The 25,961-nt window shown below is 39.7% G+C and overlaps 1 protein-coding gene across 4 annotated transcripts in view; it reads left to right on the forward strand.

Annotated features, from left to right (window-relative positions):
* Positions 1-4,584: 4,584 nt before the first annotated feature.
* The window catches only part of CDK13 (cyclin dependent kinase 13), a 46,562-nt gene continuing 25,185 nt past the window's right edge, over positions 4,585-25,961 (forward strand). For all 4 annotated transcript variants that reach the window (XM_021546882.2, XM_077786232.1, XM_077786228.1 and 1 more), the window contains exons 1-5: positions 4,585-5,783; positions 15,421-16,026; positions 19,311-19,478; positions 19,768-19,907; positions 21,662-21,832. In XM_021546882.2, the coding sequence (XP_021402557.2) occupies positions 4,585-5,783; positions 15,421-16,026; positions 19,311-19,478; positions 19,768-19,907; positions 21,662-21,832 (2,284 nt within the window). The remainder of the gene's footprint in view (positions 5,784-15,420; positions 16,027-19,310; positions 19,479-19,767; positions 19,908-21,661; positions 21,833-25,961) is intronic.

The following is a 25,961-nucleotide window of genomic DNA, read 5'->3' on the forward strand; positions in this document are numbered from 1 at the left end:
TATTCTTACGCTAGACAAATCACACTCTGCCAGTCTCCTCTGAAACTGAGATTTCAGTTCACTGATGATCTTTATAGCTTTTTCTGCCCCTGTTGTGAATTAATTTTTCTCTGAATTAGAATGATCACAACATACAGAGACCCAGTGGTCTAACAGTGACTTAAACACAGCATTAATCTTTCTGAGCTCTTCAAGTATATGGGGTTGTATTTGACATTTCACTGGTAAGTCCACTTGTGTCCCAATCAGCCAATACACAGGTTTTTATCCTTTGTTTTTTTCTAACAGCTGAGCTCCCAGATCATTGCAACATTCTCCTTGTTGAGAAGAACAAACATGAATATAGTTAATCTAGTCAGTTTTTCCACGGGGCTTTGGGAAACATGAATTATTGCACTCTAGTCAATAAACAATCTTAGGACAAGATACTAGTACAGTTGCAGCAAAGAAATATCAGAGGTAGTAACAAAAACTACAGCAGACTACACAAGACAGTAAATGTAGACATTAGACTATTTTTCTAAAAGTTAGAAAGACATGTGAAAAGACATGGTTAGAAGACATGTGAAAGCATACAGTACATCAGAGAGTAAAAATGTCTTCTAAGGCTTCCATATTTATCTAAAAAAATCAACCAAACAGCAAAAACACACAAGCTAGAAATTTTAATTCCTCTGTGGCTTAGGAGAAATTGTTCTTTTACGATAAAAAACAGGGTGATGCTGGAAGATTGAAAACAAAACTTAAAAGAACTTTAGGTACATGATACTGCTTGGGAGAAAGAGAAAACCAGACAAAAAAAAAAAGAACCCAAACCAACCATAACCATCCTTAAGTAAAAATGCCTACCAAGTCAAACAAGCCCTGAGGAATTCTGCTGAAAAAGATCTTCAAACTATTGAAGACTTTATCTATCTCTTTTTATCTTGATGGATTGGCAGTTTGTTCCGCATCAGGAGAATATTGCCAAGGACTTATTACACATGGTGGCACAGACAAGACACAGAAACATTTTTAAAAAAGAAGAAAGTACAACAAAAACCTTAACAAAAAAAAGATGTGGTATCATTGTCCCTGACATGTAGCACAGCGTCCATGACCAGCTCAGCATCTACTTGTACCAATTGTGTTACACTGAAGATGGTGAAAGGGTGGGAACAGACCAGAAGTCAGAACAGACTCAATGTGCTTAATGTGCAGATACAACAAAATATTTAAATTAAAAACAAAATATGACTGTTTTGAGGTTTTTTTCTTAAATAAAATTAAATTACCTAAGTGTTAGTCCAAGTTTCCTTCATGGGGATGGTTGGTAGGGAAGCCTTTTCCAAAGACTCGGTTTCTAGAGCTTTTGGAGATGATAGTATTTTGACTACAACTTTCCAGGTGTGTTGTTCTCTAGTGTTTACCACTGTTTTCATGTGTTAACCATATAGTAATACCTTGTAAGATATGAGACCCTGCAACCAACATTCCTATGGCACAAGGTTTCAGTCTGTTTTGGAACAACCATCTATAGAAAGTACTGGTTTTCACACCACTGCAGGTGCCACTGCCAAAACCTAACCTGAAACTCCTTTCCCTCGTATTTGCTCTTCCACACTAAGCCTTGTGGAAATAAGCTGTAATGCATCTTGAATTTTCTAGCTCTTTGTGAATCCAACAATTGGCACTAAGCCACCAATGTCTTCAATGCTTCTGAAGGATTTTATTCTCTGTAAGGAATCCATTCCAGTCTGCTTTGTTATGTCAGGAATCTATGGATAGGTTTCCACTGTCAAATCATATGCTGCCATCACCTGTCAGGTGACAGCTGACACAATTCCTGTTGGCATATCCCCCTACAACCTGATGTAGCTTATTTCCAGGCAGAGCAAACTTGCTGTCATTAGCAGCTTAGCTTCTAGTTAAGCTTCTCTGACAAGTCATGAGGCTTGCTCCAGATGCAGAAACAACAGCACTCTACAGCTAATGACACAGCTCTTTCAAATAACACATCCCTCATCCAGAAATACCAGGTAATGATTGGGAATAAATTAGAAATTGCATCCTGTGTTGCTTTGTCCAGATCTGCCCTGTGTAATTATCCATGGTCTCTACAGCTATTCTGTGATGTAGGGTTGCTGGCTGAGTTTTGTTTTTGGTTTTTTTCCCAATGTGCCAGAGGCCTGATGGCACACTGGCTTTGTTGAGTGTGCTCAACAGCCCTGGAGAACCTCTTCATAGCTGCTGAATATTCACATACAAGGTAAGCAGAAAAGGATGTCAGAAAAGCTGAGAGCAGCCTCCAGACCACTATGGAAAGATAAGCTATTCCCCAACAGCAGGGAGATGCACAGTATTTCCATAAGGCACGGCCTGCTAATAAAAACCTGCAATTTCACAAAGTATGAATGCAATCACTGCCTAGGTTAGAGTAATCCTTCTTGGACAGGGACCTTCTCTCCTGAAATGGCAGGTGGGCCAGCACTTCAGGTTTTTCCTTCACCATCCTGTTTCACAGCATTAGAAAATAGAAAACAAGCAACTTGGTGGTTTGCCAAGAAATTCACACCTTAAGAGGAAGCCTGAAAGAAAGTGCACGCGACGCTGTGTGTGTGTGTACAACTAGAGAAATATGTAATGAATGCTTTGGTGATGTTTGGAAGAAATGTGAGTTGGAACGGAGAGGTGAAGGGTGAATTACTGAACACTCTTGACACACAGGACCTGGACAGACAGATTTTTGCTTGGGTTTAAAAAAGGAGAGGAAGCAGTGTTCTAAGGAGCTGAAACACTACAGCAGAAAACAGCTGGCTTCCTTTGTTTTGGTCTTTTTTTTTTTGTGTGTGTTTTACAAACAAGTGTAACCAGTATGTATATAAGCTAGCTAAGAACAATCAGGTAGCAAGGTGGCCAGAAAACTATTAAATCCCTAAGGAAAGACAATAGATTCTGCTTTTAAAGTGCTCACAACATTGAAGATGGTATAGCAGATGTGCCCAATAGAAGATAGTCAGCATGAGAAGCCGAGTTGAGGCACCCAGCAATTGCAGCTCCAGTCATGAGATTCAATAAAACCATGAAAAGGCAACTGGATAGTGTAGGTAGAAAAAGGAAAGAAAGAGGACGAGTCTTTCATTAGAGCACGAAATCAGAAAGCTTGGAGGGAAACATAAAATATCCTATGTTTCCTAAGTTGAACTTAGTTTCAGTAGTGTAAGACAACAACAACAACAACCAAAAAAAAAAAAAAAAAAAAAAAAAGTTCTTTCCATTAAGAGAAATGGCTTCATTGTTTCGGAGTAACACAAGTGTTTTATTTGAAGCGGTTTTCTCTCACTCCTCCCAGTCGATAACCAAGGTCTTTGTACAATAAAAGCAGGGAAAACCATCTGGGGGCCGGCGGGTTTCCTCCAGCACCGCCCGGAGCCCGACGCCCGCACCCTGCAGCTGGCAGGAGGGGCGAGCTGGGCGGGAGCCACAGGGCTCCGCCAGTCCAGCCTCCCTGCTGTTCGCAACGCGAACAGACGGCTCTGGACCGCCTCCGGTGAGGGACACTCCGCACCCTCTCTGGGCAGCCTGTTTTGGCGCTCGGTCACCCACACAGTAAAAAACTTCTTCCTCGTGTTCAGGGGGAACTTCCTGTGCATCGGTTTCTGCCCGTTACCTGCAGAGAGCACGGGGAGAGAGACAGGAAGGTGGCCGGCGTGCCGAGCCCCTCTAGGTCGGGCCCTGCCCACCCTCCCGCAGCTCCCCGGGCGCCATCTCCGCTACCGGCGCGGAGCCGCCGTCGCCGCCGCGCCCGCGACGCAAATACCGCGAGAGGCGCGGGTACCGCGAGAGGCGCGGGCACGGAGGGAAGGGCCGGGCGAAGTCTCGCGAGAGTGGGGCGGCTCTCGGGCATGCGGGCGAAGGCAGCAGCGCCGCGCCCGATTGGCGGGGCGCGTTCCCCCTCCTCCGCCCGTTCCCGACGTGGCGCATGCGCCGCGCGCCGCCGGGCCGTGTCCGTGTTCCCCCCGGTGCGTGTGTCACCCGCGCGCGGCGGCGCTGAGGCCGCGGGAGCGCTCCTGGGCACCGGCGGCGCGGGAGCGGCCCCGGCACCTGCGGCCCCAGCCGGGCAGCGGAACCGGGATCGGAGCCGCGATCGGAGCCGCGCAGGGCCTCGGGTACTTCGCCCGGAGGCGGCCCGGCCTGGCCTGACCCAGCTGCCCTGCCGGGAGCGGTTGAGGGAAGAAGCGGAGGAGGCCCGCGCCCCGTGCCCATGTCCGTGCGCGGCGGCGCCCGGAGCCCAGAATGAAGTGAGGAGGAGCCGCCGCCGCCAGGAGACACTTCCGTTTTGCGGGAGAGGCCGCGCCGGCCTGTGGGACGCTGCCGGTGCCGCTCCACCGCCGCCGCATCGGGCAGCGCGCCCGGCCCCGGCCGGACCCCGTATGTATCGCTGCGGCCCCATGTGAGGCGGTGCGGGAGCGAGCGAGGCCCCGGCGCGGCCCGCGAGTGTCCGTCCCGGTACGTGTGCGCGGCGCCGCCGGGTCCCCATGGCGCCCTGAGCGCGGCGGTGGCGGCGGGTTCTCTGGGCCGCGCCCTCGGCCGTGAGCGAGCTCGATGCCGAGCACCTCGGACGCGGCGGCCGGCGGGAGCGGGGGCAGCCGGGGCTGGGGCAGCGGCGGCGGCGGCAGCACGGCGGTGGAGGCGGCGGCCGACAAGAAGCGGCTGCACCACCGGAGACGGAAGCGCTTCGCGGCCCAGCCGCCGCCGCCGGCCCCGCACCCGCTGCTGTTCCCGCTGCTGCAGCCGCCGCTCCTGCAGCCCCCGCTGCTGCAGCCGCCGCTGCCGCCACAGTCCCTGCTCTTCCTGGCGGCCACCGGCGCCTCCTCTTGTTGCGGGGACGGCGGGGAGCGGAAGCGGCCGCGAGGCAAGCGGCGCTCGGGCTCCCGGCATAAGCGGCGGCGGGGCCGCGGCGGCGGCGGCGGCGGCGGGGGCACCCAGGAGGCGGAGAAGCGGCGCGGCAGCGGCGGGCTGAGCACGCTGGTGGAGGAATACGACGACGTGAGCTCCCAGTCCGAGGGACTGTTGGGCAGCGGCGCGGCCGGCGGGGGCAGCGGCGGGGGCAGCCCGGGCTCCTCCTCGGGCGGTGGGACCCAGCGGCAGCGGGGCGAGGCAGAGCGAAGCGGCCGGTCCCGTCGGGAGCACCGCGGCAGCAGCGGGCGCTCCAAGGAGCGGCATCGAGAGCACCGCCGGCGGGGAGAGGAAAAGGCGCAGCAGGAGGGGACGGCGGCACCAGGCCGCGGGGCATCCGAGCCCTCCTCGTCCTCCAAATCCCGCAGCCGCCACAACCACACTGGGAGCCAAGACCGGGAGGGACTCAAGAGCAGCAGCAGCGGCGGCGGTGGCAGCGACGGCCGCAGGAAGGGCTCCCTCCCCTCGCCCAGCAGCGGCAGGAAAGACCGGGAGAGCAAATCGCACCGGAGCCGGACTAAAGCGGCTAAAGAGCCACCGTCGGCGTACAAGGACCCTCCAAAAGCTTACCGGGACGACAAGCTCGAGCCCAAGGCGTACCGGCGGCAGCGCTCGTCGCCCAGCCCCGGGCGGGATGACAGCCCTCCTCTGCATCGCTCCTCGCAGAGCCAGCGCAGCCGCAAGTCGCTCAGCCCGGTGGGCGCCCGCTCGCCACTTAGCCCCTACAGCCGACGCCGATCCCCCAGCTACAGCCGGCACAGCTCGTACGAACGCGGCGGGGATGTGTCGCCCAGCCCCTACAGCAGCTGGCGCCGGTCGCGAAGCCCCTACAGCCCCGTTATCCGGTAAGTCCGGGCCCGGGGATGAAGGCGGGATGGACTGGGGGCCCGGTGTGTGGAGGAGGGGAGTAATGACTGGGACAGGAATGCAGGAGAGGCCGGAGAGGTTTACATCCAGAAGCAATCCTCCCTCTTTCCCTTTTGCTGCCAGAAAGCTGGGGTGAGGGGCAGGGGAGAGGGAGAAGTACAAAGATCTTCCTGTCCTGTCTCAGGGCGAAAGGGAGACGCGAGTGCCTGTAACACTTTTGTGGCCAGTTTCTCTCCGTGGGAGACCACCTGGCTGGAAAAAGGCTTTTAAACGTTAAAGGGTATGAGAACGTTTTCAGATGAGAATGACTGAAGGAAGAGGTTCCTTGGAGGACAGGTTTTCTAAAGGAACAATTTTGATTTTTAAATCTTTGCTTACAAAGTATAGACGTCCCGTGGTACATTTTTATGTATTCTGTTCTTGGGTAAAATAGGATGCATATCAAATATATCTGGATTAGGTTTAATTTTTGCTAATCTAAAGAGAAAACCAACTGACAGGCAATTTGTGTTTACAAGTGTTTTCTTGTTCTATTTAGAGGTCTATGGAAGGACTTGGGCTTTCTGTTTTGCTAGAAAATTAAGTTAGTGCCATGTTTTGATAAATTGTCTTGTACTTTACATAAGCTATAAAAAACATAAGCTCTTTTCCTGGTAAGGTTATGCACATGTATATAATTAATGCATGCTTGCAGATAATTTTTCTCCAGTATTAGTGGGAACTCGGGGTGTAAAGGTCAGCATTGCATGAGTTTTTGAATTTTATGTGGAGAGGAAGTGTGAGCTGTATCTTTCTAGTTAGAGGCAAATCGTGTTGTGGAATTAAAGCTCTTCAGAATATTTTAACCTGCAGAAAAATACACTGGAAATTTAAAAGTATTTGCTTAATATGTGTTTATAACGGAAGGTTTTTATTTCCTATATTGGAACCTTACTGTTGCCTCGTTGTTTGTAGACTTGCTTAAATTCATGTCTGGACTTCAGTTTTAAAGATATCCAGCAATGTGTTGTTCCACTGGCAAGAATTTTGTTTACAAGGCATTACTTGGTGGGTTGTCTGAGAACTGTTCTCTGGTGTTTTTAATAAACACTTTGTGTAGATCACCATTTGGGGGAGTCCTGTAGTGTATCCAGGGAATATGATAAAGCCGTTCCATGTTTCATTGGGCTCTCAGAGTCTGCTGTCCTGGGTGTACATCAAATGCTGTTTAAAGAGCAAAGTAACAAAGCTGTGTCCTACTTTGTTCAGAGAGATAGAGCCAAAGTGCCGTGGGATAAGAATAGCTATTGTCTAAAAGTGTGGTTGTACAGAATAATTTTGTAAGCAGTAGGGTGTTTCAAGAAGAAAACACTGTAATTGCTCTGAAAACATCATGCTGTTCTTCTGTGAGAGTCTGTTACAAGTGGTTAAAATACACTTTCAAAATTATTTGAATAATAGCATAACAGGAATATTATGTGCATAGTTTGATTTAAATGCCCTGGGAATCAGATTATTTTCTGTAGTTGCTTATATCCTGGAATAACAAAGCTAATAATGATGCACATAATTATGTATTTGAGGTTTGTATTTAGGAATAGCCAGGGTTCTGTATGCACTGTCTAATTGGGCTGTAGTAGAGTTTTGTAGGAGTGTTCTTTTTCTGTTGGTAGTGGGCCTGTGATTTGAAGCATGAAAGTTTAAATCTCCTGATTTTGGTATTCACTCTGTAGTGAGTCTTTCTTGAGCCTCCAGATCTGTTGCTAGAAGTTAGTTTTGTGACTTCCCGCCTTTATTCCTCCCTCCAGTTGAATTGTAATTTGTGTTCAGTTTTTAACTGCTTACAGACAAATGCAGACTGTCAGGTGTTCAGGAGAGGAATTGGAATGGCTAAGTGAAAAGGATGTATGTAGAAAAAAAGTGAAAATTCTGTATGTAGAAAGAAAGATCTGTCCTAATGGGGCATTTATTGCAAAAATGTCACTTGCATAGAAAACAAAAGAAACCTAAAGTGTGAAGATAAATTGTTGATGTTTACCTGTTGCAGAGAAATGAAAGCCAGTGTTTTTTTCCATACAGCTATTGATAATCATGTATATTGCAATGGCAGTGGGGAAATAGAAAGGTAGCAGTTTATACTTTTTTTTTAACCATTCAAAACTATGTCATACTCACTTTTTGCTTGACTCTAGTATTACAGCCAAAATGCTGAACATTTTGCTCTCCTGTTCGATAATGATACAGTGGCCTTAGACTTGATAGAATGTTACAGTTTCATGAAGGCAGCACCTGTGTTCTTCATCTTGATGATTTAAAGGCTTAATTCTGGGTTTATGTCCAAACAGCAGTGATTTTGTATGTGACTGAGTATTTTGGCCTGCAAGTCTTTTTGCTCTTTTCATTTTAGGTGTCATATATGTCTTCTCTAGTGTTATGTAAATTACCCAGTTATTTTGGTATGTAGAAAATTATTAGGAAGCAGTTCTAGTATGCTTGGAAGGCCTCTGTGTTTAATGATGATTTTTTTTAATCTAGGTGTCTGAGCTGCTTAGGGAGAAACTTCTAGTAAACAGCTAGAAGAGAAACAAGTGAAGTCAGCTTTACTGGTTTGAAGCAGCAACAGTGCATTGTTGCTGTGAGGTTTGAAGTGCAGTACTGACTTAGCTGGTTTTAGGTCATGTTTGGCTGTGGGTTCTAAGGAGAAACAAAGACACTGGATATGTGTTCCATATTTGGTGATTACTCTTTACATGGTTGACTAATTACTTTTCCAATTGTAATAGTAGGGAAAGTTTGTGATTTTGGTAAACTGATTGAGCTGTATTCACTTGTTGGACAAAACTTCTGTACTTACTGCGGTGGATCTATATTACTCTTATTTTCTTGTAAATATATATGGGTTAATATATGGATAGGGTGTCACAACAGTTCTAAAGTAGGACATGCATATTTTCGAAATGGAAAATCTTCTAAAAGTATGAGGTATTTATTTCTCTACTGGTAAAATGACTGGATTGAATAAAAAATTCTCAACCAAACCCCATGGTTGACAAAAGAATCACACACAGTCTCTTGCTGCCTACAATTTCATGCTAAACTAGTTTCTGGAGAACTACTTTTTGTAACTTGAGTCTGGTCATATGTTATGTGATCACACATTTAAATCAGTTAGCAGTATAGATGAGTAATTGCATTTTTCCAAATTTGGATACACCTACCCGTCTGCTTAGATAAAAGTAAGTGGGTGGGGCACTACTAGCATAGTACTACTATGTGCATAGATGTTGCTTATAGGAAAGATACAAGATGTATTTTTTTTTTGGTAGTAGAGTAATCTCTGTATTGGTAGCTAGTCTGTAGTAGTGAGGCTCTGCAAAATACGGGTCATTTATGTGCAAAATCACAACAAGTGTAGGGAAAACAGTAAAATACATATTCAGGTAGTAAATGGAGAATCCATGGTGCCATACACTGATTTAGAAATTACTTTCATTCCAGTAATTCTGCTACTTTGAATTTAAAGGATTAAGAGAGAGTTTGATTCCCATTCCCCCCCCGCCCACCCTTGATTAGTTAAAATAGATTTTTTTTAAATTAATTTTAAGCTCTATAATTTTGGTTAGTAAAACTGTATTTTGCAGAATTTAAAATGGACCACTCTAGGTTTTCACTGTTTCAAATAGCTAATTTTCCCAGTGCATATTGCTGGCCTTTGCCTTTTGCTCATGTGTCTTTCCTTTTTCCTTGTTGCTGCTGCTTCTTTCCTTATTTGAAAAAAAGAATTTAATTTGGAAAATTTAACTTCAGATGTGTTCGAACACATATTTTGAGTTTACTTGACCTTTTACTGGTTGATTTCTTTGTAGACTAAGTTCTCATATGAAAATAGAGGGTTTTAAAGTAAGTTCAAGAAACAAATGCCTAGCTGAGAGTTTTCCAGTGTGTATTGGAGACCATTTTAATGACTTACATTTAGTTTGAATCAGTAAGACAGGTTATATGATCTTCATGTACAAAGCAGCTGAGTAGGAGGTTGGTTGCAGAGCTGCATAGAATGTAACCTTGAACTAGGGGCTAGAGAAAATAAATAAAATTAGCAAATAAGGGATCAAGTAAAAGAATACTATTACTGCAATGGCTTAAAGAAATGAACTGTATGTTTGCCTGCTAGACCAACATGGAAAAGCTATACTATGAGCTAAAATGTTTTGTCAAGGTGGTTTATGTTACCAAGGGATTGTAAATGTCCTGGAAGGTCTGTTGCGAAGCCTGTTGGTTAACTTTAGGTCTCTCTTCTCAAATACACTTGCTGTGCAGGGAAGGATGGCAGTGCTAAGTCAGTAGTCACGCATTACCTGCAGGTTAAGAAAAGAACTGGGCTACAGTGGTTGTTTTAACCTCCTTTAGACTGTTAGGTTTCTTGGTTTTGCCTTCCTGTTCTCATAAATACCTTTGTGTTATGCATTGTTAAAAAGTTACTGACAAAGTCAGTTCCCTTGTTCAACTCACAGACTCTTATGTATTTCAACTACAAAATTGTTTGCACTTAGGTAACATGTAGCTGGCCATCAACAAAATGGATTAAGCTTGCTCTTAAAGCAGTTAAGAAGAAAAGAGGTTTTTAGGTTTAGAAACATGAGAAGACAACACATGATCATTTGGGTTTGTCAATAAAATGTAACATTTTTTGGTATTAAGGGGATACTGAGAGGCGACAGAAAGAAACACCTAGAAAAGGAGTATGGCAAGAAAAACCATGTAAACTGAATGAAGTGTATTCCTGGAAATCTGACTTAGGTAACAGTTTTCTTTCCTCTCTGCTTTCAAATATCAAGACACTACAAGATACATTCTCAAGCAGAAAATGGAAGAATTCCAAACAGCAGCTTAGAGTGCTAAGTGATATTATATCACTAGACTTTTTTCTTTGTTAAATTAATCAGTAAATTTTTTAGTGAGCCAGTGAAGTGCAATAAAATGTTGCCTGTCAGGAAGGAGAAACATTGGAACAGTTTTGAAACCTGTAATTCAAAACCTTTTGATCTCAAGTAGTTTTTTCTAAACTAAATATATTGTGTGAAGCAGAGAAGCAATGAACACCTGTTTGTTTTATGAAATGCTGGGTATTATGCAAAATCAAAAAATTAAAAAGAAAGAACCATGATACCTAAACCAACTTTTTTTTCACCATCCTTGAGGGCAGTATTTTTCTTGCCTGAAAAGTGGAGTTTTGGTTTCAGGTGGCTTCCTTACTAGTGCTTTCTTCCTCTATCACTTTCTTTAAATTTGTCTCTTCTTGTATATGGTTTGTAGATAATATCTTAACTTTTTTGCTTGTTTGTTTTTCATTTTATTTTAGCTATAGCTAAAATGTAATTTCATCCATGTCCCTTTGCAGGTAGTCTGGTTGTGCATACTTATGGTCTTCAGGCACATCAGTTTTCTATTTTCTTTTTGTCATCAACCTCAATATATAAAAACACATCTATATATGGCTCAGAAAGGATTTTACATATGTCATGAAGTATGGCTGTTGTCTTCTCTGCAGGGATCTATACACTTGTGTGAAGTGAATTCAAGATTAATGGCTTAAGTGGCAAAGGTACTCTAAAATGGGGCAGAACTTCTGGGTGCAAACAGGGAGATGCATTGAAGGAAAGTTACCTTCTTAGTAACTACTTATTAATCTCTCCCCTCGTGTGTTAACAGCACATGCTGGTGCTTCAGTTTAAGAGAGTGAAATGTGGCCTTTAGGTTTAGTAAACTTCCTGATCTCTCCTTACTTCAGGAAGAGAAATTTGAATTGTGTTGTTCAATGTATTTGCTTTTTGCAGTGCAGGTCTGTGCAGTTGTAGCCATCTTTCTTTTGTTCCTTTTTACTGTGTGTTAAAAACAGGCTGCTGACTAGGTCTGAAACAGTTGGTGTCAAATGTCAGATAAGGCATTTTACAGGTATGTGTATGCATGCACCCACATTTAATAGAGACCTGCTGGAAGATTTACACTGTGTACTTCACATGCCTCTCTTGGTGTTTAGGGTCTCACTAAGTAGGCAGTGTCCTATTAACTGGCAGACACTGGCTGTTGCGTGAGTGCATTTCTGTGCTGCTGTGACTTCATCTTTTATGTCAAATGTTATGTCTGAACAGAGTGAGCTGGCTGGTTTTATTATGTATTAAGCAATATTTTTCCACTCTGAGTGCTGTATAAGCTTTTGAGGGAAAGCTTGTAAATGTGTCCATATTTTTGGGTTTGTGCCATTTTTATAGGTGAAAACTTGTACATAAGTTGTTTAGTCTTTTGGGACTTCTGAACTACAGAGATGAAAGGAAGTGATAGTTGAGTGTTTGGAAAGACTATTAGGCTTATGAAAACAGCAGGTTTTATCATTGTAACTTGAATAACTAGCACTTTGACGAATCTGCTTTTTACTTAAAATTCAGGATTTGTCAGTTTGGTTGAAAATATTAATGCTTTTGCTGTATTCTTTAGGGTCTGCCTCAGTGGTTCAGGTACAGCAAGGGATTCTTGCTAAGGTTTTTGGGATGCTAAAGGTACTATATAAAGGTAATATAATAGTTTTTTCTGACATAAATATTGAAAAGTTTTTGGAAAATTTAAACCAGTGTAGAAGTTATAATCAGTCAACATATTTCATAACTAGGCTGCTATCATTTTGATCTGCTGTTAAGGGCTGTAATAGGTACTGGGACTGAAACGTTACTATTTGTGTGCATACATATCTGCTGTCTCCCACATGAATGCGGTTCTGACATGGAAAGGCTGTGCAGTTCTCATGTGGAGTGTGAAAGCCATGATGGACAATGGTTAGGTTTGGTTTTTTTTCAGCTGAGCTTGCATAAATTCATGTTCATGTCCCAGACTCTTTTGACTAGTATTGGTACAGACATCAATCCACTGTCAAGTCTTATTTGTTTTTGAAGTACAGATGTTTAGGTTATTTGTGCCCTGTGTTTTCAAAACTGCCTCTTCCTCACTGAGTTGTGGTAGCTGAATCAGATGATGAAATTAGTTGTCACTGATTTGAGCAGATTTTTTCATTTTATCCTTAGCAGTGAGCTAAATGCACCTGTTTTATTTTGCGCCAAAGTGGAACAGAGGCAGCCTTAGAGTCAGGCACGATGTCTCACCAACTGTGTTGTTTTAAGCTGCTACTTCTCTTTTCTAGTGCTTGTGAAATTATGTCTGTATTTGTTAGTTATGTGATTACTTTCTTTGTTAGGTATCAATCAAAATTAACAAGAAACCCCCGTATCATACTTACGAAAGAAACAGGGCTCATTTTGAGAGGCTTAGGGCATGTTTTAAATTTAGTACAGATTGTTATGATGTACTTGGGATGAAGGTTATGTTCTACAGGTAATTGGAGCGAGTCAGTTTGAAATAGCTGATTTATAAACAAGATGTGCAAGGAAATTTTTTCCAAGACAGGTCAGTGACATCCTTGCAAATGATGCACCATTTATAGAAGTCAGTTTAGGACTAATGGGGACTATTAGCTTGTGCTTGATGCTGGAGAAATGCAATGATACTGGTTCTGGGGCGGGTGCAGATCTAAAGCAGTAACAACACTGTTTGAGATCCTCAGTAATTCTGCTCCAGAAGTGAGACAGCCATGTGAGAACAGCTCTGGTCTAGCATTTGAAGTGTGTATTTTCTAGATTTTTCTTTCTTTTTCTTCCTTCTACATTGTTTAAACTCTTTATGATGGAACTTGGTACTTTTTTAGTTTTACTCCTGTTTGGTCAAACCTCTAGAAATATTCTGTGAGATTTAGTACTTAGATCTTCAAAATAATGAGAAAAATTACTTCAGCAACAGGATTAATAATGGAGAAGAGAGTTTTCAATTGAATTTTTGTGCCCAATATTATGATTTTATTTGGTGTTTATTAGACATGAACATCAATTATCTCTTTACTGAGTAAACCAAACATTAGATTTTGGTTGAAAAATGTTAGAAGATAATTGTGAGGCTTCTTTCAATTACAGTGTAAAAAACTTTTAGGATTATTATTATTATTATTATTGCTGTCCATTATTGTTACCTTGCTGTGCCAGAAAATCCTATAAAACATGCTTTCTGGCGTATTATTGAACTGTGCTAGTTTCCAAGAGTTATCTTCATCTGAGATTTGATTTTTTTTTTTTTTTCTTTCATGAATCTAGCCATTTGGATCCATTTCATCTGTAGAATTTTGAAGCTTGTGCTGTGCTATATAGTGTGCATATACATTGTTTCAGTCACTTTTTGATTTATCTGAGTGACTTTTTATTGGGTAAGAGTTCCTGCATTATAAAAGGAAGAAGAGTGTAAATATAGAAATTAGTCAATATTGCACACAAAAGAAACATTATTGTACTTGATTAAATATTTGTTCAGTTGAAGCATTGAGATATAATTTTGTGTGTTGATAATTAAAACTGGATTTACTGAATAGTCAGTAAAATTAAATTTGGTATGGGATGGGTAGTCCGGATCATAGATAGTAGTTGGCATTCTTTTTGTTTATTTATTGGGCTACTTTTTTTTTTGTTGGTTTGGTCTGGGTTTTTTGTTTCCTTTTGTTTTAGCAACCTCCATACACTGTGTACTATCTTTTGAACTCTGAAATTCTTGTATTTTCAGGAAGGCCTATTTTTGCTATTGCTTGATACTTTTTTATTTGTCCAGCTAATGGATACTGGGTGTTTTTAATCCTGAATATGCTTTTTCCTCCAAATGATAAGCAAAACAAATTTCTATCAAACTTTAATCAAGAAAATACTTGTCAATCTGATGAATTTCCTTATTATTCTTGGTATGGTAAAATGGATTAAACCCCCTAAATTTAATTTCTTTTATAACATTGCTATGTGGTTGCTTTGATTTTTTTTTTTTCCTTCTTTCTATTAGTGTCTGCATTCAGATGTAGTTATAGCATAGGCCCGTTTGTGGGTTATGTTTGCTTGTCAATAACTGTAACAAATGTTGGGTACTTGGGCTTTTGGGAGCAGGGGAGGTTGTTTGCTTTGATTCTTTTTGAAGTTGTACAATTAGATTTCAAAAAAGGAAAGCTGTCTTTCAGTTGGCTACATTGCAGGCTTTAGTATTCCATTTTTTTCCTAAGTTAACTTAATGATATTTATGGAACTGAAAATTCAGACATTGCTACAATTAAAAACAGTGTTTAGATTTCTCATGTCCTCTGTAATTTTAATTTCATTTTGGTGAATTCTGACTATGTAGTCAATTGAATTTTTCTCAAGTACTGTGTATACTAATAGTGCTTGTACAAGTTGTGTATATTAAGATTTTCTTTAAGGAAAAAAATATCTCAAGTAGTGAGAAAAGCAGAACATTTTTTGCCTTATATAAGTATTGTATTTTGCAGTTCTGCGAGATGAGAAACTACATATAAGGGTTTTAATGTTTTCTAACAAGAAAGTGTAAAATCTTCATTGATTAACTATTGAAATTTATTTTTTGTCTTTCTTATTTCACAGACTTCTGTTTATTCAATGAGCATGGTGATAATAATTGATTTTAAAAATGTAATTTGTCAGAAAAGTAGATGTGCTGGAAAAGCAACTAGACTTAATTTTACCTGGGTAAATCTTTACTTTTTTGAAACAGGAGATCAGCAAAATCTCGAAGCAGAAGCCCATATTCATCAAGGCACTCCAGGTCTCGTAGCAGACACAGATTGTCTAGATCCAGAAGTCGTCATTCAAGTATTTCTCCTAGTACATTGACTCTGAAGAGTAGCCTGGCTGCTGAGCTGAACAAAAACAAAAAAGCAAGAGCTGCCGAGGCAGCCAAAGCTAGTGCGAAAGCTTCCAATACTTCAACACCTACTAAGGGAAGCACTGATACTGCTGCAAGTGCACCTCAAGTGAATAATGTTAAGGACCTGAAGAAAATCAAAACTGAGCATACACCTTCTCCTACCAGCAGTGCAAATCTGAAAAATGACAAGGCAAAAGCAAAGGTCTCGCTTCCTGAAACAAAAGCAGAAAATAATTTAATTGCAGACAAAATTACGAAACAGAAGCCTGCAGCAGTAAAAGAGAATAAAGTGACTGTTGTGAAGCAGCAACCGGTCCCTGTAAAAGAGAAAAGCAAACCAAGTACACCAAGTGTAGTAGCCAAGGAGAAGGATCGAATTGTTGCACTACCGACCTCCACACTACCACCCTTGCCTTTGCCTCCCACGCTGCCTGAAGATAAAGAAACTGATAGGTGAGTTGTGACAGAGATTTGCTTTTGGGATTGTTTGTTCCTTTTTATAATGGTTGTTGTTATTTCCTTTGGAAAATAAATATAAAACTATATGCCGGGTCAGGCTAATGCATTTTTTAATTTGTTCTTGCTCTTCAGTCTTGTTTGACTGGTGACTGTTAGTGAACTGGAGGAATTTGATCTTAAAAGTAATTTTAGTTACTGAAAAAAGAAGAGTTTGGTCTAAGAAGAAGCTTTCTATAAAAAGTCTACTAAAGAAATATTTTAAAAGTTGCTGGTAATAATAGGTTTGGTATGAATTAAAGGATGTATTCAAGGATTCAATATTTCAAGTTTGGTGTGAACATACACATACTTCTGGGGAAAAGTTGAATTCAGTAGCAATATGAGAAAATTATTTAACTGGGGTTTGAAGAAAAGATTCTCTTCTTTTTGAAAGGCAATTGTTTTATAGCTGGGTGTTATTTTAGTGTAATTTATTTCAAAGATCAGTATTATTTTGAGTATGTGTAATGGAACGGAAGTTCATGGCTTGTCATTTGTATTAATTTTGAAGTGTAAAAATAGGTCTGTAGTGAAAAAATGAATTTCTATGTTCAAATGTCATCTGAATTTAGACTATGTTAAGTCTGTTTTTAGTCCTAACAGAGAATCTTTGCTATGATTGGTGGTTTTGTGGGTTTTTTGTTTTGTTTGTTTTGTTTGGGTTTTTTGCCTTTTTTTTTTTGTGTGTTTTTTGTGGGTTTTTTTTTTTTTTTTTTTTTTTTTTTTTGTTTTGTTTTGTTTTGCTGAATGTGCTACCTGCCTCTCACATGCATGCAGGAAATCACAAGTAAGCCAGAAATTTTTAGCTAAAGATATTTCTCTTGTGTTTGCTAGTTATTTAAGTATGTATTAAACATTAAAGGTGCATAGAAGCCTTGGGAGATAAATGCAACCTAACATAGTATTAGACAGTTATATATTATTTTTTGGTTGTAAGATAGAAATAGTTTCTTACCCTTCAGCATTAAACTACAGCAAATGTAATAATGGTGTAGTGAATGTATGATTGTATTTACATTTGTGACAAAGCTATCCTCTCCAGGTAAATGAGAATCCTGATCCTGTGAGCAAGATTTACTGTTTTGAGTAAAACCTAATCTATGTAGTTTAACTAAATATGACTGGCATTGCAATATCAATTGAAACAAAATGAAATGAGATTTCATATTGAAGCTGGATGATTGCTTCTGATATTATTATTATTGTTATATTTTAATGGCTCACCTGTTTTAAGTTAGCTAAACTGAGGGATTAAGCTACAATTAAGCACGGGTTCTTTCAGCAGTGGACTCATTCTCCTTTCAAAACCAAAGGCTTACTGCTTGCAAACAGCTGCATTAGAAAGATTAATGAGAAGTAATGGAATGTCGTTTATGCTTTGCTTATTTTTGCCTATAGGATGTTATAAACTTTGAATCAGAAATTATAAGTCATGATAAAGCTTAAGTAATCAAAGGAAGAAGATCAATGTTTTTTAATGGCAGAGGAGGGCAAAGGTATTCACCTTGAGCTCAGAGTTACTGTGGGGAACTTGTGTCAACAAAGAAAGTTTGAGCTCACTGCTATGTAGAACTGTCTGGTTCCTTCAGAAAGAATCTCATAAACCCACAAATAAGCGACCTAAGGGAACATCAGTGTTGCAACCCCACAGTGCAGGTTAGCTGAAAAGGAAAATTGCCCTGGTCATCAATAATGTGTGATTCAGCAGACCTGAAAAAAAAGCTGCTCTTGGCTGCCTCTATTTACATATGCCACTTCTAAAATCTGTGTCAGAACGTTTCATTTGTTAGGCATTCACTCATATTGAAAATTTTGGGGAAAAATTATGAGAGAAATACTAATATATAAACTTTAAAATTAGAGCTTTTTAGTGCCATGACAGTTACATGCACTGCACTAAGGTGGTTTATTCTTTATAGCACGTTAACCATTATGTTTGTGTTGAGGGCAGTCTATGCTTCCTTGTGATGCTTCTTTAAAATACGGCACTGACAGTTTAGTAAGTGGTAGAAGACATAAAATGTTCAGTTTTCAGAGAAGCCTAGACATATGCAAAACACCAGAATGCTGTATTTGCATATATAAGGACTACTCATTGCAAGAAAAGTAAGAAAAAATGTATGCATTCTGTTATGTGAGTTGGCAATATATTTCCATTTAGAGACGTTCCTGCTTTATCTGTGAAATTAAGCAGGCAAGAACTTGTAGAAAAACCATCACAGAGAAGGATGAATAGTGCGATCTGGTAAATGCAGCTAATTTGGAAAATGTTCCTTCAAAGCATGACTTAAGTTTTATTGATACAATGATGGGAATGAAAAGAGTGAATATTGTGTGAGTGTCCTGTAGGAGAGAAATTATGTGATTATGTAATTATGTAAACTTTAGAGATGGTAATGGCTTTAAAATTACTGGATATGCAGTAGCTGGACAAATCTAGCTAAACTAAAAAGTCCTGCTAAAATTGAGCTATGTACTTGAGAAAAGAAATCCTGCAGCAGTTATGATTCCCCATTGGAATGGTAAGAGCATTTCTCAGATCATTGTGTAATTAAAAGATGCTGTACATGTGTTCAGGGATTTTTCTCAAGACAGAGATGACCAGTATCTGTTATCTAATTATGGCAGGTTAAAAATCAGTCAGATGTCAGTAACCCATGTCAGAAAATCATTGTCATTTTTTCATCTGATTTTTTTTCCCATTTGATATGCATGCTGGTAACTAGAAATGTGTTGAATCTGGAGTGTTTCAGCAGATGTATGCAATTAACATTTGTAAATGAGGTGATGTGGACAGTCTTGTGATGCCCGGCAATGTTAATGTAAGCATGAAGCTCATTAGCTCTGATGACCAATTGTAGAGGGAGCTGAGTTAGTCAGATCTTCAGCACTTAAGCTCTAAATACTTTTAATAGTCTTGGCCATAAGCCTGAAAGAAGAAACTTACGTGGCAGAAGTCTGGCCTGGTAAGGCTTCTTATGTCATCTTACTTCAGCTTTCACCAGAAACATCTGATTTCACAGTTCTCTAGAATTGTGGTTGTTAACTGTGCATCTTCCAAAGAGCCATTTATGAGTCATTTATCCAAGTCCTGCAAATTTTAAAAGCAGAGATTTCAAGTGTTGGTGCATTGACAGTCTAGAATATATATATTTTTTTTAAATTCCAATAAGTTTTGCTTTTATGTTAATATTCTGCTATCTTCAACTTACTAGCAAAATGATGGGTTTTTTTAATAGTTTGAGAGAAAATCTTTCAGTGAAGTCAGTTAAAGAAACAGAGAAGAAACTTCGCCACCTGCTTGCAGACTTGCCACTTCCACCTGAGTTGCCTGGAGGAGCTGAGGTACCCAAAAGTCCTGAAGAAAAGAAACCAGCAGTTCAGTTACATACCAAGAGAAGACCAAAGTATGTTTATTAAACTTTTTTAACAACTTATCAAGCAACTAGAAATAATAATAGTTTCTTTAAAATATGTTCTTGTCAAAAGTTCTGCTTTTTGACATTTTCAATATTAATTATATATTAATGTTTAATTAATCAAATATTATTGACTCAAACTGCATGGTTTATTGCTATTTAATGGTAATAAGACAGTTAACTGGTAATGTTGCAAATACTGTTGAGGGTGTCTTCAAAGCTAAGGCAGTGTCGAGATATACTAGCTATATTCTTAAAAATATTTGTTGCTTTTTAGAATATGTGGACCACGACACGGTGAAACGAAAGAAAAAGAAATAGACTGGGGAAAGCGTTGTGTGGATAAATTTGATATCATTGGTATTATTGGTGAAGGCACTTACGGGCAAGTTTACAAAGCCAGAGATAAAGATACAGGTAAGTTCAAAAAAGGTGAATATAATACTACAATTTTAAATGAACAGGATGGTTTTGGATTTTGTTTTATATTGAGTAAAACTTGTGGTATTCTGCTCTCTTACATTTGGAAGTTTTTTTGTTGTTGGTGTGTTCAGTTTTAAGTTTAGCATTTGTCTAAATCAGAAATTATTGTTCGCTGTAATAGAAAATCGTTTCTCTGTAAAGCTGTGGCTGAAATGAATCTGAGTAGTCCTAAATTCTGATTCTTATTTTTTTGAGTTTTGCTGGTCTGTATAAAGTTGAACTAGTAAAGAAGAGAGGCTAAATATCCTGGGGAAACTAAATGTCAACATAGACAGGTTGGCAATGAAGTTTGTAAGAGGATGGTCATGATTGTTTGTACTCTAGTAGTGACTAGTTCATAGTAGGAAGAGAATCTGCTTCTGTGCAACATAGCTGTGAAGAGTTGCACATGGAATATTCTTGCAATATAGCTGACTTTACAATAGTTACATTATTTTTTAATTTCATGTTAAACTATTGCTGAAATGAGCAAGCTGTCCTCAGTAGGATACATAATATTGTCACTACTTCTAAATAGATTATCCAAATTTCTTATATGCTATATGCTGTGTGATTGTTTTGTGATTAGTTAGTAGTTCTTTCCATGATTGCTTACTCTTCTGGCTTATTTGTGCATGCTGGACCATTTTCTATTTCAGCAGTAATTGAATCCCATAGGAGCACATACCAGCCTCAGTTCCTTCTTTCTGATCGCCAGAGGAATAAGCAGTGTGATTATAATTATAATAATTATTTATTCTTCACCTGTCCTTGTCTTGTTTGCAAACTTTAGTTCTAGTTGAACTGTCACAGATTTTGCTTCTACCTTGAGCACCTTTACAAATCATTGTAGGATCTCCTGAGATACCTTTCTTTGCATATTTGCGTTTTAATTCTGTCATAACCATATTGCCTTTTTGGCAAACCTCAGGTGCGTCACAGTCATCTCTTAACCTCCCCTCCCATAGAAGTTGTTGCTTTCTGCATTGAAGGCATCCGTACAGATACAGCAAGCAAATCTGTTAGCTTGGGATTCAAATCCCATGTGGAGAGTGGCATTATGGCCTTTGAGGTAATCTTAGAAGAAGCTGTATAATGGGCTTTCAGAGCAAGTGGATGTGGTGTCATGCTGGAATATGATTGTGAGTGTGTAGTGTAAGTTAATGTAGGGTGTAAGTACTTTTTAGAAGTAACAAAGATATCTGGGCTATCAGTAAACTTCCTAGACACAGAAATAAACTTTCAAGAGCAAAATGTAAAATCTCCTCACTGTAAAAATGGCAGTGCCACTTGTGCTTGTAGAAAGTATACTGATGAATCTGAGGACTCTTGTCATCTGCCTCATATCTTGAGCTGCATAGTATTTCTGGCTAGATACGTGCATTCTGACCAGTGGTAATGTAGTATTAAGAAATCCAGAGCTGTCACAGGCCTCTGTCTCCAAAGCTGCTACCACTCTTTACTGGTAGACATGGTGTGGAATTTTGGGATATTTGAGTGAGTTGTGCAGGAAGAAGGAGGATAGCCCTTATAGTGTGTGTAGCTGAAAATTCTCATTTGTAGTTCTACTTCTGTATGTGATGCTGATTTCTGTTCAGCATGGTGCTTGGTGCAAGCATCGGGGTTTTGAAAAAGAAACATACGAATCAATACTAAATCCCATGGTTTGGTTGCTAATGTTAATGGATTTTATTTAAATTTTCTCTTAGGGGAGATGGTAGCACTGAAGAAAGTACGACTGGATAATGAAAAGGAAGGGTTTCCAATTACAGCTATTCGAGAGATTAAGATTCTTCGACAGCTTAATCATCAAAGCATTATCAACATGAAGGAAATAGTGACGGATAAGGAAGATGCTTTAGACTTCAAGAAGGACAAAGGTATGTATGCTAACAGGGGTTGCTCTTTCTGGACCTGTTAATGTGGTAGTCTGCTATGCTGGATTTGAAGTTGTGCTTCATTAAAAATTATTGTGATGACAATACTGCAAATTGTGATGCTTGATGAAGGATTTTAATTTTGATTTAAATACTATAAGATGTTGTTTACTTAACTCAGCTATGCATTTTGCTTATAGAAACGTTTTCTGCCAGTATTTTGTGGGATAAAAAAAAAATGTGTTGCTTGATTGTGGTTTTGCTCTATAGGAGCAGATGTTTGACTCCTTGACACTCAGATTAGGAGTCAAATGTATTGACTTAATTGTGAGCTTTTTTCAACCTTTTAGTTTTTAGTACTTTCTTATACCATTTTGAGTATAATAGACTGAATGTTGAAGAGATGTTTTTCATTTTAGGCCTTGTTTTATATGAATTGTTCTTCAGTTACTTTTTTGATGATTAGGCGCATGTGTTTTGTGGGCTAGAAGAAGGGTAAATAAAAAGTATGAAAAGCAAGACTTGTGTAGTGGGAGTGGTTTTCCCCAAAGAGAAGGCATGCAGACTTTTAGTTCCTTCAGTTTTAAGTGTGTCTTGTTTGAATTGCTTCAACCTCCTTAGTCTAGACATTCAAGCAGAGTGAAAATCATGCAGTGTTGTTGCTTGGTACTTCTTATATTAGAGTGGTATTTTGCCTGAAGGCATTTCATTTTACGTTTAAGTGTTACAAACCTATCATTTTGGAGGTATTTTAGTGTCCTGTGGGCAATTTGTTACATAGTTTGGCTTAGGAAAGTGTTTGGAATGTGGTACCTGTCCTTCTTCCCTGCTCTCCCTACCTGAGTCTCTATACAGCATGGCCAGCAGCAGTGCTGGTAGAAAATGCTGTATGTACTGCATGGACAGCTGAAACATCAGGTGATGTGATCATTCAGAAGGTAGATTTGAAGCAGGAATTTCTTTGGATTTTTTTTCCTAGCATCTTTGGAAAGTATAATACCTTGAAGCATTTACAGCACTGCCATGCTTAAAAGTGGGAAGCATCTAGCAAGAGTTTCTTGAGAGTTGTGCAGGTTCAGTGGTCAGGCCTCACTCAAAATTCTGACAGTCTGCAACAGCCAGTTTAGTCTTTGTATATGAATCTTGCGCTAAGTTTTAATTAGGTGTAACCTACTTGGTAATGAGACCACACTGAGTCTTGACTTAATATGTAGTGACTCATTAATGAATTTTCTTTTGTCTGTTTAGTCTCCTGTTTAGAATTGAATAGTATTTTTTTTTGTACTTCAAACTGTGTCCCATTAACTTCAAATAGGATTTTTTTGTCCAAGTCTGTATTTGTGCTTTTGATATTACTTCTGATTTAATTTCTTGTTCTTTTTCAACAGCATATTAAAACAAATATATTTTCTGAAAATTTACAAGGGCACGAGTTTCTCTGGAGAAGAATTCTGTTCTGTTTTGCTGGAATAGAATTAATTTCTGATAGTTGAGTAAGTTCTGATAGTTTCTGGAAAACTAACAGATAATGAGACTGCTGTTACAACTTCTCTATGAAAAAATGGAAGTTGTGGGTTTTTTTTCAGGCACTTGTATTCCGTATTTCTCTAATGAGTAGTTCATTGTGAGATAGGGATTTATAGCTGAGTTGTGGCCAAATTGTAGTCTGCAGGGAATGAATGCAAGTGGGAGGAAGTTTGGTCATTTTCACAGTAAAGTGTTGCAAATGCAAAAACAGTCTGCTTAACAAGGAACCATTAGGAAAGTGGTAGTGATATCTTACAACAGGCAGAGGTTACAGTAAAAGCAGGGTATTTTGCCTGTATGGTGAACATGTTTATGCTTAATGTATGTTACATGTTTACCATAGCTTTGAAATATGACTTGGAAAACCCTGCTGATACCTCACTTAGAAGAGTAGGGAATAAGAATGTTTTTGCTATCACGTGTTTGTCTAGTTATTATAAGTGAAGTTAATTTTGTTTCTAAGGCTGTGTATCATATCCTAACATAGTACTCATCTGCTTTTTCACTTAAGGCAGGATGGTTTTTTTTTTTTTTTTTGGTTGGATCTCAGTAGTTTAATATACAGTACATTCAGTTTTCTGACAATAATGTAAGAGTTGGACCCACTTTACAGTACTTGATTCAAGGATACTTTTTAAGATAGTAATATTGGACTGCAAGCAGCAATAGCTTTGAGCTGCATTACATGTTTTTAAATGACACACTCAAAAGTCTGGAACAGAGAGGATTACTCATTCCGCATGTTAAAGCCCATCTCAATATTTTCAACAAAGAAAATGGAAGAAATTGTATCTGTGTTTCATCCTGCCAGCTTGGACTATAAATTTAAAGACATGAACAGCTTTGATAGATAGTTTTGGGTTTATTCTTCCGCTACTGATGTTAGCAAAAGAAGCGTAACACATTGAAGGAGTGCATTACAAATTTTCTAAGTGCATTTCCCTTCATCAGTGGAAGTCAGCACCTTAGGCAGCATAATTGTATAGACTGGGTATATACAAAGCAGAGTGGGTGATACTGAGGGTCAGAAGTTACTCACTTTGCAGTCTTCATTATAAATGAACTGTGCTTGATGATAAAGTTGGAGAAGAGCATTACTGATTACTAATTAGTAATGTAACATCTTGATTCTCAGGCACAATCCTGATAGATAAAACATATATGTTGGGTGTGGCCACAAGGAGTATTCATTTTATATGTTTGTTATGTAGGCTTTTGTTACCTACCTATTATTCAGTGGGAGATAGGTGAGCACCCAAACTTAATGATGGGAGCCAGTCTTCTCTGTGTTGAGCCACCTTATCAGGTAAAAAATGAATTATTGAGAAAATGCTTTCTCAGTTTGAGCTGTTGTCAGTTTTGGTATTTTTCCTTCATGTGTGTATAATTTATATGACTTTGGTGTATATCTTTTTACTTTGGGCCCTTGAAAAGGTTCTTCAGATCTCAGTTGCCTCTAACTGTTGGGAGATGTTTTCAAGTGCTCAACAGTCTAGCTATGGGATTGACATGATCTCTTTTTACTAAACAAATGGAAAATGCTTGACATAGCTTTTGTTGCTGTGAATGTAAACATAGTAAGTGTACTGCCTGACATCCCTTCCTGCTTTTGACTGGAATAGGTGTTTTTGCTAACCTGAGGGAGGATGTAAAACTTGGCATGGAACCAATAATAAAAGATCTGATTAACATTGAAGCTTAGGGGTTTTTTTTTCGGGTTTTTTTTTTGTTTGTTTTTTTTTTGGTGTTGTATGAAGTACCTGTTTATATATGCATGTTTCTGTAATTAATTTTAAGGTCTAAGTTTACTTTAGATTGAATTTTGAATTGAGTTGCAGTACAAATCAGCAAACATTTTAGGCATGAAATTGGTATTTATATTGACAGTATAGGAGGACACTGACTCTGCAGTACATTGTAATATGACTGACAGGTTACTTTCTCACAGCTGTCAAGAAGTACTTATTCTGAAATCTTGTGGTTTGGAAGGGTCTGTCACAGCAGTCTTGTAGTCAAAGTTACATGGTAGCTAGTTCTGTCTGTGTTTCGTAGGAAGTTGATTAAAAGCAGAGGTCGGAATTTCAGAAACCTCTAATGCTGAACAGCTTGCCTTGCTGCTCCCAAAATAGCTGATAGAAACTTACCCCAAATAGTTTTCATGCTAGAGCTACGTTATCAGGGATAGTGTGACTGCTTGAGTGGTGCTTCCTATCTGTGTGTGCTGTACTGGGCTTTGGTTTGGAATAGGTACAGAACTAATTGTGTGGCTTTTCAGTTGTTCCATGTGAAAATGTATTAATCAAAGATTTTTGTTTGTCTGCTTTACGTTTTTGGTTTTGGTGTAGTTGTTTGGGATTTTTTTCCTTATTTCTCTGTATTACATGATAAAACAAGGAGAGTATTTATTCCCAGGGCTTCTATATGTTCTTGGCTTATATCCCTGTTTCAGAACATATGCGGAGTTCCTCCAAGAGGAAAATGCAGTTGAACTTGAAAAGGGAGAATAACACTGTCATTAAATAGAAACTTAATATTGGGTGAAAATGAAAAAAGTAGTATAGCAGCAATGTTTTCTTAAGTCTTAAGGGATTCAGCAGGTATGGCT

The sequence above is a fragment of the Lonchura striata genome, chromosome 1, assembly GCF_046129695.1.
Source record: "Lonchura striata isolate bLonStr1 chromosome 1, bLonStr1.mat, whole genome shotgun sequence".
Classification (NCBI taxonomy): domain Eukaryota; kingdom Metazoa; phylum Chordata; class Aves; order Passeriformes; family Estrildidae; genus Lonchura; species Lonchura striata.